At 36.2% G+C, this 16,712-nt stretch overlaps 1 protein-coding gene across 3 annotated transcripts in view; it reads left to right on the top strand.

Moving 5' to 3' along the window:
* The first annotated feature begins 4,603 nt into the window (after nt 1-4,603).
* The window catches only part of LOC125658326 (uncharacterized), a 39,157-nt gene continuing 27,048 nt past the window's right edge, over nt 4,604-16,712 (top strand). Inside the window, exons 1-2 of one of the 3 annotated variants that reach the window (XM_056149294.1) lie at nt 7,051-7,369; nt 8,894-8,993. Coding sequence is in view for 2 of the 3 variants with exons in the window: in XM_048889553.2 (XP_048745510.1) it covers nt 14,199-14,297 (99 nt within the window). In the remaining variant the exon portion in view is untranslated. Of the gene's footprint in view, nt 5,327-7,050; nt 7,370-8,893; nt 8,994-14,074; nt 14,298-16,712 lie in introns of those variants that run through there. The other 2 variants (XM_048889555.2, XM_048889553.2) reach the window with 2 other exon arrangements.

A 16,712-nucleotide genomic window follows, 5' to 3' on the forward strand; every position in this document is an offset into this window, starting at 1 on the left:
TTTACTGTTTTTAAAGAATTCTACATGTGATACATTGGTAAATTTGAAAACTGTCCATCCTGCCCTCGTTTGTCCATCAAACTGAATCTTCTTTAGGAATGGGGTAAAATTTGAATGAGTTTTAGAGAAATCAGGGTAATCGGGTGTTTAATCTGAGATTGAGTATCGTGATACATATACTAGTATATGATGTTTATTTATGATGTACGCCTCATGTTTGGTAATCGTCAATAAAGCATTTGAATATTTGGTTTTCATATATCGATGATTGAATATATTCAATTTTCATGTATTTTTTGATTCACTAATCATGTTGGCATACAATCATGTTACACATTAATATGAGATATATAGTGATAATACAGATCATATGCATACTGATGTAAATATATTTTACATGTACATGTGATGTCAAATTGTAAGTATGCAATTTAGTATTGCATTATAATTAATAATAATAATGATTGGTTTTATATAGCGCCTTTTCCAGCGTATGCTGCTCAAAGCGCTTTACAATAATCAATGTACATAATTACCCCGGCAGACCTTATATCAATCTAGAACTTTCTCAGCCTCCTAGGAAGCATACAGTGCAAGCTGCCATTAAAAGCGCTAGTGCACTAATATAACAATATCTTTCACTGTCTATAACCAGGTACCCCTTTTACACTTGGGTGGAGTGAGGATGCCTTTCCCAAGGACACAACGTCAGCCCTGCCGTGGCCATGACTCGAACCCTGTCTGACGGCCTAACCACTCGGCCACCGACGCCACAATGGGGTAATTAAAGCATATAATATAATGGCCAGTTAACTTTGCACATACACAGGAAATGATTTGTATTCATTAATATTTCCTTCCATTTTTTGGTTTAATTTATTTACACATTCTGGTTGACGGTAAGTACCGGGAATATTTTACCCGTTTGTGCCCTAAAGTTAGCGGCTAGCTACCATTTGAATATCCGTAGAAGAACGCACAGGTGCTTGTGGACAGGACTTCCGGTACCCCCCTTCTTTTATTTTTAAATGTTCAATTCCTTGGGTATTTCGGACGTATTTTTGATAAAATATGTAACTTCAGAGTTTATCTATTTCAATGGAATACACAAATCTCGCATAGAAACTGTTTTTAAAAATGTCATATCACCGATCATTATGATCGGTGATATGACATTTTTAAAAACAGTTTCTATGCAAGATTTGTGTATTCCATTGAAATAGATAAACTCTGAAGTTACATATTTTATCAAAAATACGTCCGAAATACCCAAGGAATTGAACATTTAAAAATAAAAGAAGGGGGGTACCGGAAGTCCTGTCCACAAGCACCTGTGGAAGAACGTGGGTAAGATCAGTTGTTCAAATCCTCTTTTTTCTTTCCTGCCATCTTGAACTGAAACACGTGGAATGAAATGTCCAAATAAGAATTCCCAACATCTTAATTGTTATGATATAACTAATTAATCTCTAAATTAATCTAAATTACTTTGGATTAAAAGTTTGGGGGAAATCAAGACGGAATAGAGACATGAAATAGAGCGCGCCTCTATTCGATCTGACTCTATCCGACTTCATATTTGCCATGACATGACTTGTAAGATGTGGCGAGTCAGATCTGAAAAATCAGATCGTGTAAATAGAGGAGAAGGGATTTTTCTGTGTTAATAGGTTTGAATGCTTTCTGTTTCAAGGCGAAAATTCTGACCACTCAGTCATCACAACCGATCAATATAAAATTACGTGTTGACCAACACGACCAGTCAATAAAAAACTTCATTTGTCAACACGACCGGTCAATAAAAAACTACATGTGTTAACACGACCGGTCAATAAAAAGCTATGCATGTGTCAACTATTTTCAGTGGGTAAAATTACTTCTTTCACCAGCTGTCATCTTTATTCATTTTTAAGGAACAAAATGATTGGAGCACACAGACGTTTAAAACACATGGACGGCCTCGCTTCTACTTCTACTTTCATTTCCGAGGTTCAATGCCAAAACCAGGGAATATCTATCGCTCAAAGATAGTCTTGATTCAATTATATAAAAGTCTTTGTACGAAATTAGTATGGATTGAAAAAAATTGTGTCCATCGTAACCTCATACAGCATGTGAAGGAACCAACACACGTCGATCTTGATTTACTTATCACAAGATCATCGAGTACTGTGCTCCTCAAACCACCGCATATACAATAACCATTTCTCTGTGATGTTAAAGGGAACATGTGTTGTGATCACTATGCTAACCCTCATTTATAACAACAACACCAAAAGAAAAAAACAAGTTTAAATATCAGGATTAGTACTATCGATCAGGACGAAATGTAAAGAAATATTCACGAGCGATATGCTAACACCAAACCAGATACCTCAGTGCCGGTGACTTGTTAAATCCTACAACAAAAGTCTCGCTGAACTTCTGGACAGACATGTACATGTTCTACTGGTTACAAACCATTGCTTCCTTTGATCACTAGGATCCACTCTCATCAGCATACCATGCTCGACAATCTACGGAAACGACCAACGGTAGTCTTTGTCTATATGACTTGTCACTGTCAGCAGCCTTCGATGTCATCGACCATGAAAGACTTCTTTAACGCCTTCCCGTATCCTGTGGAGTAAATGGCGATGCCCTAGAGTGGATCAGATCCTATTTACAAGATAGACAACAATGTGTTAGCATTGCACCCATTACGTCAGAAACCCATCATTACCTTTTGGTGTTCCCCAGGGATCTGTTTTGGGACCCAAATTATACTGTATTTTCGCAAGACCCATAGAAACAATATGTCATCGTCATGGTATGAAGTACACTACCGGTGGTTTTTATTATACCGGTAGAGGTCCAATATCTAAAGCTTACAAAAAAGCGTGAACCGATTACATCAATCAAAAGAGGGTTGAATTGTTGTTTACGTCGTTACGGTAACGTCAATATTGAACGCTCATACTCGGAATGTTTAGGGCGCATACAATTTACGTAATGCAAAGTTAGCGTTCAATAAATTATCAGGATATTGAACATTAACATTCTCTAGAGACATGAGAGAGCAACTATATAATTAAAGATATCTTCAATTCAACATATCTACAATTGAATTAATGATATCTTTAATTGAATTATTGTTGTTCTCTTTAAAAGAATTGATGCACGCATTAATTCCTTATACAAAAGCATTGTAAATGATTTAAAGATATCTTCCATTGAATTAAATAGATTAAATTATTTATATCGAACTTTAAATTAATTATTGCGAGCAATATTTCTACTAAATTGATGCTCTCATCAATGGAATTGAAGAGAGCAACAATTGAATTAATGCGCGCATCAAATCTATTATTGCTCTCGTTAATTCAATTAATGCGAGCATCAATTGAATTGAAGAGAGCAATAATTGAATTAATGTGCACATTAAATCAATATTTGCTCTCATTAATTCAATTGATGCGCGCATTAATTCATTTGATGAGAGCAATAATTGAATTGAAGCGCGCATTAATTAATTTGATGAGAACAATAATTGATTTAATGCGCGCATCGCTTCAATTAAATAGAGCAATAATTGAGTTGATGATATCTTCAAACAATTAAAGATATCTTCAATTATTTGAGTTTATGTTAATTTGGCGCTCCATAAGCCTCTGTGATCTATACAGTACTCTATAAAACCATAAACGTACAATATTTACATCTCACAGAAAGGCTTTTTTAAAATGATGGGTCTTGAGTTCTGTTTTAAAAGCTTTGAGATTGTCAATTTTTCTCAACTTCATTCCAAAGAGATGGTGTCACTCTGTCAAATCTACGGTCACCGTGCATTTTCGATCGGACTCGAAGCAAAATGAATTGATATTTGACGAGTCGGAGCGAAGTGGCCTCGCAGGTATGTATTCGCGGACTAATTCAGATAGTTACATAAGAAATGAACTTATCCGGTTCGTATATATCACAATACACATGGAACCCTGGTCAGTGTCCTTTTCTATATCCGTCCTCTGTAGTTAACTCATCTCTTTACCGTGAAAGGTGAAGATAACTAACAGTGATCAATCTCATAACTCCTATAAAAAATACAAAATAGAGAGTTGGGCAAACACGGACCCCTGGACACACTAGAGGTGGGATCAGGTGCCTAGAAGGAGTAAGCATCCCCTGTCGACCGGTCACACCCGCCGTGAGTCCTATATCTTGATCAGGTAAACGGACTGTTCCGTAGTCAAAATCAGTTTGCCAATAACCATCGCCAGGTCTTCTTTTATACCCTCATTTTCCATCTTGTGTCCATCTAAGGGCTGATTTTAGTTGTGATATTGTCATTTCATCTTCCCAAATCATATCCATCCCATCTCCATCTTGTTTTAGGTCCTGTCCTGTGCTGTTCCATCATTGTTACTAATAAAAGTACCAAGATGGTTGAAGTCTTTTTAATACCTCTTCAGTATTACATGGGCTGAACTACGGAGTGTTCCCCACTCCTGGAAATCTAGTGGATTAAAAGTCAAAGTAAGTCATTACATGTATTCCTGTCGCCATATCTGCAGTCGGTATTTTACAGTTCACTGTCATGAATTTAGGCTTGTTCGGTCGCTGTTTTGTTTGTTTTTGATAATTTCCTCTGTTTGTTTTTGTATGTTGTTTCAAATCATTAATCCTTGATATCAAGCAGGTGTCATTAGCATAATAGCAAAATCTTCTGGAAACGAGTTAGGGGTATAATGTTTTTTGTTGTTGATGATGAGTTGTCAGGTATACAGGCATGTAGAATCGGGGGAGGAGCACTTTTTCAGGCATGTTTCCCCTTTGCTTGTCAAGAAGTTTAGACAAAAACTTGTCATATTTTGAAAGACAATGCTACATCTAAGTATAGTTCCCATGCACCAGCCAATGACTATTCTAAAGAGGGTAGGAGAAATGACTCTTTCCTGGCGTACTTCCGACTGATGAATCAGGCTACAAAGGTTTATAGCAGTTGTTTTATAATGTTTTATCTGGGTTTTTTAAAAAGATATTAGCTATGGTTATATCGACATAGAACATAAGAAAGGTCGACCTACAATTATAGAGAAAAGCGGACCTTTGATTATGAAATACGACTTTGAGCTGGTCAGATATCTACTTAGGCCTGTAAACACAGGATATGTCAATGACCTTACAAGTATGTGGAGATGACTATGCAAATTAGTCAATCTGAATCTAATGGCACGTAGCGGGGTTAAGTATTCATGAGATGGCAGTGCTGGTACCAACATCCTTGACCACCTTGCAGAAAAAGTGTAAACACTAAAGGGTTGGACCCTCCACCGGTCTTGAAGGAATGGTAAGTCCAGGCTATTCATTGTACGTGTTGTGCATCAGGGTATCTGGATATTCTTGTTATAAAGCGGGATGCTTGACGCTACAGTTTTTCGACCTTTAGTATATTTTTTTCTGAAAATGGGGGTGCCGTACGATAAAGCTGTGTTCGAAGATGGAACGCACAGGTACTAAGTAAGCGGTCTTACGGCATGACTCCGAACGGTGTTTAAAATTATGGCGGAGGATGCAGAGTGTAGCATTGTTTTGATTTTCATGATACATGCATTTGCTAGGTAGTTCACCACCGCAGCTGGAGAATGTGATTGTCAAGTTGGGTAAGAATTCGTCGACTTCTAGTTGATTATTTTTTTCTCTTTTTTAGTTTTAAAACGTATTCCCCATGTTGAAGCCCGCTCTCCCAGGCTGCTGAGGTCCTGTAGTAAGGTAGCATAGTCAGCTTTGAACTTTATGGATCTATATAAAAGACGGTGATCTTTTTTTCAGTTCTTTATTCCTTATGCAATACAGCATATTGGTTGATATGCAGTTATACACTCAGCAGGTGTAAATAATAGATATCGGTGACAATATACAATGTACATTAAGAGATAGATTCTCTATTAATCTGCTAAGACGTACTCTTGACTTTACGGAATCCGACAAGTCGTTGGTATGACATCGGAATAAGACTGGTCTCAGGACGGTTCCCTGAGGCACGCCGAACACTAATCATGCTGCCTTAAATTCATCGCCATTTTATGAAAAGCCACAGGGGACCCCCAAGTAATGGTCTATATAATCCATTGTATCAATCCTGACCTACCCATGTTGACAACCCAGGATGTCAACTTGGTCATATCCCAAAATTAACCTGGTATTTCCAAAGACTTGGGGGGTCCTCTGTGACTTTCCATACCATTTACACCTGTTGGTAAGAAAGTCATTCAGGCACGAGTTGATGTTTCCGTTAATAGCATACTGACTCAGCTTGCGTAGGAGTTTCTGAAGAGGAACAGTATCAATGCGTTACTGAAATCAAGTAGAGCCACGTCCACTTAGGTGTCTACATTTAATTGATTAAAGACTAGGCTTTGAAATAATATTGACTTATATATATTTCAACTGTAGCATGTATACATGAATGTTATAAGTCAACAGGGAGTGACCAGGCGCCACATCTAGGCATCTAATGCGAACAATTGTGAATAATCGTTGTTAAAGATGCTAAACAACTTGAATTGTCCATTAATTACTGTTCTTATCATTAACTGCTGTTTGATTTGTCGTATTCTAACTATCATGTTTTTTTCATGTAGGAAATATTTAAGAGCGTTTGAATAAACATACATGTACGTATCTCGTAAGAAACATAAATACATAATTATAATGCAATGTACATGTATAGTGCATGTACCGGTACTTACAAATGCATCATATTATTCACGACATTGCATGTATTTTTTAAAACTCATACTTGTTTTGAGAAGTGCTCACAAAAACATGTACATGTAGATCTAAATAGTTTTTATTGTAGTCAGGTAATATCGGCACTACAGGATTTATTCATTGCTTAGAGTGGTTCGCATCTAAGATATGGAGTAATTTCAATTCTTTTTAGACGTGTATTTTTGATTTTTTACATTGAAGGAGAATTAGACATGACCTTTTTGCACTTAAAATTGACTCAAGATTTATTCAATACAGAACTTTCGGGATGTGCCGGAATGTTCGATTAGAATATTGACGTTTATACAAATCACGGTCACGTGATAATAACCAACGGTAGGGCAAAGTTGTCAACTCAAGCAGGCGGCCCGTAAAGAGCTATGCACAGTCCTAAGGTGATGATTCAAGTCACTATTGGTGCTTAGTTCCTGGGTGTAAATTAGATGGAGGAAAAAGGCGCATTTAGATGCGTATCCTTGGATGCAAGGCTGCAGTGTTCTAAACATGACCTTTTTGCACCTAAAATTGACTCAGAATTTATTCAATGCGGAACTTCCGAGACGTACTGGAATGACCAAGTTTATACACCTCGGTCATGTGATAGTAATCAATATCTATGGTAAGCCATTTTACTATTTATTCGAAAATTAAAGACATATCTCTAACTTTGAGAGATATCCCTCTAATTCAAAGAGATATCTCTTAAGGTTAAGAGATATCTTTCAACTTTAAGAGATATCTCTTAACTTTAAGAGATATCTCTGTCGAAGTTACAAGTGACTAATGTTTATTTTTCTTAAAGTATGGCAAGCCCTATTACTATTTATTCGAAAAATGAAATATCTCTTTAGATTAAAGAAATATCTCTTATTTTAAGGAGATATCTCTTTAAAATGAGAGATATCTCTTAATTTTAAGAGATATCTCTCTAAAAAGAGATATCTCTTTCACTTGGAGAGATATGTCTTTCACTTAGAGATATATGTCTTTTACTTTTCAAGACATCTCTTACACTTAGAGAGATATGTCTCACTTAGATAGATATCTCTTTCACTTTGAGAGATACCTCTTTCTCTTAAAGCGATATCTCTTATACTTTAAGAGATATCTCTTTCACTTTTGAGAGATATCTCTTTCACTTAAACTTTGAGGAATATCTCCTTCACTTAAAGAGATATCTCTCTAAGAATTCCTTGAGAGATATCTCTCAAAGTATAAGAAATAAATCTTTAATTGTTGAAAAAGAGATATCTCTCAAAGAAAAAAATATATCTTTTTCCAATATATTTTTATTAGTGTGGATACTTAAAGAATTCTCCTTAAACCGGAAGCCCGCCAAAGCAAATCTTACCATGATGGCTGTAATCCCGGGCGAAGGTTTTGCGTTTATCGCATCTGAAGTGTATACAGGTAACAAAAAACAAAGACAATGAATTGATAGAATATGTGAGCTAGACTGGATTTACATTTACAGCCTCTCAGCAACTTGATAATGTTACCCCAACCACCTCTTTAACCTTTTCCGCCATTTTTACACTAGAGACATTTTGATTGGTTAAAAAATAGGGTTACATTATTTTAAAGGCGATGCAACAGGGAGAAGTCATTATATGATCACCGGGGGAAATCTGTTTGATTTAAAGAGATGTCTCTTTAAGTTAAAGAGATATCTCATTTTCAAAATTTAATGAGATATCTCTTTAACTTAAAGAGATTTATCTTTTTACATTGATAGAGAGATATCTCTTTATACTAGAGTGATATATCTTTCTCTTTGAGAGATATTTCTCTAGCTTTACGAGATATCTCACAAAGAGAAAGAGATATCTTTCTAGCGTAAAGAGATATATCTTTAGTTAAAGAGATATCTCTTTTGTTTAGAGAGATATCTCATTTGGTTAAAGAGATATCTCCCTAGTGTAAAAAGATATCCCTCTAAGTTACAGAGATATCTCTTCAACCAGTAGAGATATATCTCTAGTGTAAAGTGATAACTCTCTTATCTAAAGAGATATTTTATTTTACGAATAAATAGTAAAAGGGCTTGTCATATTATGACATAATTTTATGTGATATCTATGGAGCATTTGTACAAAGTTTCATGTTTGTAACATTAAGTGCAAGATTTATTTATTTTTTGCAGATCTACATGTATCTATATAGCCCCACTATCTGGTTGCTGGACCAGATGAACAGAGAGTTAGCCTACAAACATTACGTTCAATGCCCGATAAAAAGTCAGAGTGAGTCCATATCCCGAAAGTCCCGTATTAGTTAAACTTGATTGGTCTGTTGGTGTCAGCACAACATAAGCAACTCAAATCAATCGTTATATAAAGTACATGTAGATACATAACCATTTCTGACTGGTAAATTCATTGGTTCAAAATCATTGTAATTGACGTTCTTTTAGGGCATGACAACCGGTTTGCGTTGAACTGTAAATATCAAAAGTCAAGAAAAATGCGCTGATATAATCTAAAATGGTGATCTAGAAGAATAGGAAATTTACTAGTGTATAATTTACCAATTTTTTTAGGCATTTTGGTCGCAATCTTTATTGCATGTAAATGCAGCCCGACATTTTCTGCAATTTATCAACCATTACTTACTGTCAACAACATATGGTCAGTGTCCGTTGGAACAAGTTTTGTCAATCTACAAGCAATAGTTTTGTCTTTAATTCGTTATCGGAAATCCGGTTGATTGTTTTGAATGTTATCGGAAACTCATGAGATTATACACATGATCAGTTAGAAGAAAAGGTTTAATTAAGTCAGACATATACTGTGGAGCTATACCATTTATTATTTTATAGAATAATATAAGCTTATGTTTATCCCTACAAGCCTGTAAAGGTTCAAATGTCGAGAAGCTACAGCGTGAAATCATCCTTTGGATCTGAAACAAAAATATAAAATCCGGATTCAATGAGGGCTTAGATTTTTCAAATGTTTTCAAAAATCAAATTTTTTTTGGGGGGAAAAAGTTTACTCGATCATTTTATAACTTGACATCAGTCCAACTCCCTCTTCCTATTATAAAATGCCCCATACATGTATTACCTTACTATTTTGTCTGACAGCTATAATCACACATATACAAATTACCAGTGTGGATCCAGGTTCAAGTAGGTCCTCATTACCCCCTGCTTGTCGTAAGAGATGACTAAATGGGGCGGTCCTTCGGAGGAGACCGCTTAAACCAAGGTCCCGTGTTACAAAGTATGGCACGATAAAGAACCCCCCCCCCCTGCTCAAAAGCCATAAGCACTGAGCATAGGCCTAAATTTTGCAGCCCTGGTGACGTCTCCATAAAAGTAAAATACTCTCGTGAGGGACGTTAAGCAATATACAATCAATCAAATTGTCACCAGAAAAGCTCTTTAATTGCCATTAAATCCATCAACGCAGTACCCAGCAGATGAGGATGACGCAACGTAAATACTAAGATTATACATGTAAATCTCTATTACTTCGTTCCGGACACTTAACAACACGAATACGAATCTTCTATCACTAAAACACCAATTTAAGGTGACTCCATACTCGCAGTTTTATCTGATACAAGTTTGAAAAGTGTACATGTATTTGTTTCCATTCATTAGAGTTAAAATTAACAATGTATCAAATAAAATACATAGGTCATCACACTTTTTAAGATGAGAGACGTACATAAACAGAATCATATATCACCGTCAGAAAATTAAAATTTCATAAAAACTGGTTATGACGATATAGTAGCATTCATAACAATTTCATGAAACTATATCTTCACAAAAATATACAAAATGTATGTAAAAAAAATAAAGGAAATCGATCGCATAATATACTTGATAAAGAAATCAATAGAAACAGAGTTATTGCCCTTGGATTCAATATTTTGAAACGTATCATTAATTACTCATCTATAACTTAAGACTTTTGAAATACTTTATTTCTAACAAGAATTTTTACAATTTATAAGTATCAAAAAATACTCCAACAAAATTTTTGTGGGAAATATTGACCGCGTCACAAACAAAACTGCGTACACAAAATATAATTTCACTTAGTGTTGAATAATCGGAAAAATTTCATAATCGATAATCGGTCAAAATCGGAAGAACTAAATCGATCAATGATCGATATAATCGGTATTTACGCATAGTTAATAAATATTATTATTTTTGGGTTATTTCCTTTTAGTTTTATGGATATGTGCAACATACACACACTTATTAGCTTATTTACCAGGAATGAAATGGGTTTTTTTTTAGCCATGACATCCAGATTGGCTTTAGTTTAGTTTTAAGAAACCTTAAAGTTTTCAGAAGTCCGACTTTGGTTTCCATTGGTAAGGATATATATCAAGTTAATATCAACTAATCCGAGATTCCTCCGACTCTTACCCCCGCTTTTATATCGTGACATGTGCGGGAGAGAGTCAGAGCGGACTCAAAAATGAAAAGTGGGAATTCAGCGACACCAGCTAGTGTCGCTGCATTGCCTACCTTTTACAACTTTATTTCGTGGATTTACCATCCAAGACGCAAGAATTCGGTTATCGGATGATTAATTCTACAGGTTATTAAGGTTAACCACGACTAAATTGATGCTATTGCCGTGTAAAGAGCTCTAACACTGACAAAAGAAGCATCACTTTGGTCGCCTCCTCGCCATTCGAGTTCTTTGCGCATGACGTCAGCACATAAATACACAAAATTCCAATCGGCGTCAAAGTAGCCATGATTGACCTGAGGAATATTCATCCAATAACTGAATCCTATCTAGATCAGCGAAATAAAGATGTAAACGGTAAGCACAGCAGCGACACTAGCTGGTGTCGCTGAATTCTCACAAGTCTTTTCATTATGGAGTCCGCGCTGACTCTACCCCGCACATGTCGTAATATAAAAGCGGGGATAAGAGTCGGAGGAATCTCGGATTAGTTATCATCTTCATTATTATCGAGTTGATGATTATGATGATGATGATGATAAATTTATCATTACTACAGTAACTTGATCCAAAGAGTTGGATCACGTCTCGTTGACAGACGCGGATCCAATCGTAACTACTCGGCTATTTCCGTAACCGCAACGGAAAAGGACGAGCTCGTGATCCGATTGGCGCTTCGCGTCTCGTGTGATCTGATGATCTGCGCCTGTCATTTCGACGTGATCCGACTCTTCGGATCAAGTTACTGTAGTAATAATATATATTTATCAATAGAAACCACGTATGAACTTACCCTATGTTTCCCAAACATACATCATCATTGAACCGAATGTCCGATAACAACCGAATAGCCGATAACGCGTTTACCCGTGTGAACAATACAGATTTTAAAAAAAATTAATACGAGTGATGGAAATAATAATGATCTTTTTGCACTTGATATATGCGAAAAAAAGAATTCATATCAAATTTGCTCAAGAGTTTAAAAGGACATATTTGGAGTAATGTCATTTTCTAAAATTTCATATATTTTTCAAGGTCTTGTTTTGAACTTTAAAAAGTGGGGTTAGAGTTCAAACTACCTTAAACGACAGGCACTTGAAGTATGGATATTACTACCCCCCTTTTTGATATTTTTTTTTTTTTTTGGTGGCAATAATTTGATTAATTTGCTTTATTTGTTTACAATTATTTAGTTGGTATATCAATACTTACTTTTAGATTATTTTAAGTTTTAAAACAGTTTAAAATAACACACTATCACATATAGACGCGTAATCACGGTGAGTTAAAGAAACGCCAACGTGGAATATGACGTCACAATGCACTGGTTACATCAACTATCAAACTTCCGCCAGAGGTCGTTTGCACACAAACCAACTTTAAAGTGTAATTTTTCAAGGTGTTGGTTGTTTTGATAAGAGCTCTTTCCTTACACGTTAGGTGCTAAGTATTAATTATTATAAGAAATGTTTGTCCTGTTATGAATATAGATACTTAAATGCCAAATTGAGCTCGAAATAAGGGACACTACAGAGTCATCCACTTCTGTTTCATACTTAGATATTTTGTTGAAAGTAGACATTGGCGGTGGACTGACAACTCGGCTGTGTGACAGGCGGGGTGGTTTCGGCTTCTCCATCGTCAGCTTCCCACATTTGTGTAGTAATGTTCCATTGTCGCCTGCGTATGGTGTTTGTGCGTCTCGGCCGATTCGGGGCCTGTTCTGGGTGTGGTCGGTTTTTGGATCGGGGTGGGCTGCTGACAAACAAGTTGATGGTGCGGGGATTTCGACAGTCTCGATTGGGGTCAGCATTTCGCAAGTTCTATGGTCTTTATAACGATCTAGTTCGTCGGTGCGGCCTCGCATTGCTCCTGGTCGGGTGCTGTCTGACGTGTTTCATACCGATTGTTAAGCCATTCTTGGCACACTGATTTTGACTGCGGATGGCTCCGTTTACCTGATCAGGATATGGGGCTCACGGCGGGTGTGACCGGTCAACAGGGATGCTTACTCCTCCTAGGCACCTGATCCCACCTCTGGTGTGTCCAGGGGTCCGTGTTTGCCCAACTATCTATTTTGTATTGCTTGTAGGAGTTTAGTTAGAATAATCTAACTGTGTCTCGGGACAGGCCCTCACCACAGTTAGAATACCTCCCATATACCCGTAATGTAGCAGAAAATTGCGGAATCGCTCCAAAACGATTTTAAACTTATCAAAGAATAAACGCGTACATTTAAAGTTAAATTTATATACAAGTAACCTCATTGGTAATTTGTAAGTCCTTAACACTGTAAAAAATCGTATAATAATATTGTAAACTCAACACTTTGAAATGTCACTTTTCTCAATTCGAACTGACTGCCATTTTACCGGAAACTGCCATCGGAACACCCTGCTGCATGCTGTTTTCCAAAAACGAACGCTTACCTAATTTGCAAATAAGAACGGCCCAAGTGGGTCGTTAAGATAACTTTCCAAATGCATATGAGTGATGTGTTACATAATTTTACCGAAACATGCACTGTGTGCAATTTTCATTTTGCTACATTGCAGGTATATAGGACGCATTCTATCGTTAAATCGGGTCCGTAGGACATTATCATTTTAGCGATAGAACATTCTATCTAGTAGGAGTTATGAGATTGATCACTGTTCGTTATCTTCACCTTGCATCTTAGCCCTCATGTCTCATTTTGGATCTTGCACAAGTCAAGGAAACAGGGCATGTTTCCATCGCTTTCATTTTACATGATACAAACAAATTCTACACAAAATATATTATCACGAAAGTTACGAAGTGTCAAAACTGTGTCTGTCATAACACCGAATAGGTTTAAGACCGATTTGTCTAAATGCCTGCTCTCTTATTCGGCGTAATTTCATTGGTCGAATTCTCGGGATTCCCATGCCTCGTGACGACATCGATTGTTGAAAGTAAAGATGGTGGAACATTTGTTGATAACAGAAAACTAGGTCTAAGATTATACTGGCACGCGGTTTGTCAATGGAGGGCATTGAATTTGTTGTCATAAGTGATGATGAAGAAAACGAAGATGAGAAATTCAAAGCAGATATGGAACTTGCTAAACGTTTAAGTTTGCAGGTATTTTTTTTTTTTATTATTATTATTATCATGTTGAAGCGACACTTGCTGAAACTAAAACGATGCGTTTGCAGCGGAGAACTATTCTAACAAAAACACATTATCATTTGGAGTTTGTAAGGTTGCAGTGTAAATGCGACCTTAAAATGTCACTTTGATACGAGAGTGACCCCCTCTGCAACATTGATTAAATGTAAAGAACATAGTCCGGAATTCAGAATTTACTTGGGAAATTGAGTGTCGAGGGCAGTGAGGCTGTTACATACCAGATAAGTGCAGAAATTTTTAAGTCTATTTTGAGTTGAATTATTCAATAATAATAACAGCTTTTAAGAGCTTGTTTTTCGACTTGAAAAGAAAATAATCATAACAAATATGGATTTGGGGATTGAATGTAATTTTACACAAACATCACTGTCCAATAAAGTTATGATAAAAGAGATACAAGGGACAAAGCATAAAATACTAGTTATTGGCACAAAAGGTTGTAATCGATGAACAAATTTATAAGCAGCATGTACATGTGAGCATGAAAGCAACCAGCAAAACAATAACTGTGTGGCACAGAATAGCACTTTTTAAATTTAGATTGATTTGATTGATTCTATGTTGTTTAATGTCCCACTCAATAATTTTTCACTCATTGTCTTAATTAAAAATTTACATTTTAAGCAGAACACAGGTCTACAAGGTATTTTCTATAATTTGATGGAGTTTTAAAAAAAAAAAAGCATGCAAGTCTAAGATTATTTGGTAAACTTGCAAATTTGGGAGGCTTCATACTGACATGATTGTAAACCATACTAAAATTTACAGTGTTGACCATGCTAACTCGGGGCTAAAGTTACCTGCTTTAGTCTCCTAGAATGCATGACAAGGCGACTGCTCAAATAAAATGGTTAATTGTGATATTGTGTCTATAGCAATGATTTGAATTCTATTGTAATAGAACTATATCTCTTGGTCAATTAATTTTCGTGGAATAGAGAGATTGGGTGTGTGTTTGAAGTAACAGGTGCAAGGCGCTGGTCGCCTAGCCTTTTCCCAGGGGTGTGAGTTAGTTAGAGAGGAGAGCGAATGTCAGGGGTTTCTGAGTTAATTGGTTTGAATGCTTTCTGTCTCTGTTGAATGATCGAAGTTTGAGAGATGAAAGTAAGAGTTGATAAATTTATGAAAGATCTTGTGTGAGTGGTCTAAATTAGGAGGTACCTCGTGAGAAAGGGGAGATCGAGTTTAACAGTGAAGGTGAAAGCATGTGATTTTTGAATTGTGAATTTCATATACTTGTGAACGTGTCCTTGTATATATGTAGATTTGTAAATAAATATGTAAATAGTACTACAGGGAGGACCTTTGTGACACTATTGATGTTTAAAAAGTTGGATTTTTATTAAATTTTAATATATAAGTACTAACAAAATGTAGTCCACTAGCTCTTCTGAATTTTCTCTGTTTTTGAGATACAGGGATATGGTTAAGACATGTCAAAAAAATTATTTTCTTAAAAATTTTTTTTAGTATGTCCAAGACCTGTCATGGTCATTGAACTGGAGTAAAAAAAAAAAATGCTGCTGATTGTCACTCATAAAATAATCACATTGTCCTCAGTCCTCTTCCTGTGTTTCAAATTCAGTATATCAATAAACTTGATGCTACAATTTACCTTTCGCCCAGCATAACATGGCTCTCAATTGATCAGAATTTCATACCATTATCTTCAAACCATTTAAATAATTAAGATTTTGTTGAATTGTTGTCATGCACAATGATAGACTTTAAAAGCTTGCAATCTATATGTTCATGTGTCTAGGGTATTGTCATCAGCAATAATTGTATGATAAAAGATGTTTGGACAAATGTTGGACAAAACTGAAAATATCATATAAAACAGCACATTAATCAACTTTCTGCAAATTGGTCTTTGAGGTATAGTGTACAGACATCCTTGACAATGTCCCCCTACACATTAGTACGGGATGAAACTTCATCTGTTGCTTCTGAGTTTCATAGGTAAAAGGTGCTGTAGGGATCCTAGTTGGAATAGGTCCTCAGTACCCCTTGCTTGTCGTAAAAGGCCACTAAATGGAGCGGTCCTTCGTATGAGACCAAAAAAATAAAAACCGAGGCCCCATGTCACAGCAGGTGTGGGATGATAAAGATCCCTCCCTGCTCAATGGCCGTAAGCACCAAGCATAGGCCTAAATTTTGCAGCCTTTCACTGGCAATGGTGAATAAGAGAGCAGGCATTTAGACAGATCGGTCTTAAACCTATTCGGTGTTATGACAGACACAGTTATGACACTTCGTAACTTTCATAATAATATATTTTATGTAGAATTTGTGTGTATCATGCAGGGGTATAATGAAAGCGATGGAAAAAGTCCTGTTTCCTTGACTTGTGCAAGATCCAAAATG

This window comes from Ostrea edulis, chromosome 9 (assembly GCF_947568905.1).
Source record: "Ostrea edulis chromosome 9, xbOstEdul1.1, whole genome shotgun sequence".
NCBI classification, from domain to species: domain Eukaryota; kingdom Metazoa; phylum Mollusca; class Bivalvia; order Ostreida; family Ostreidae; genus Ostrea; species Ostrea edulis.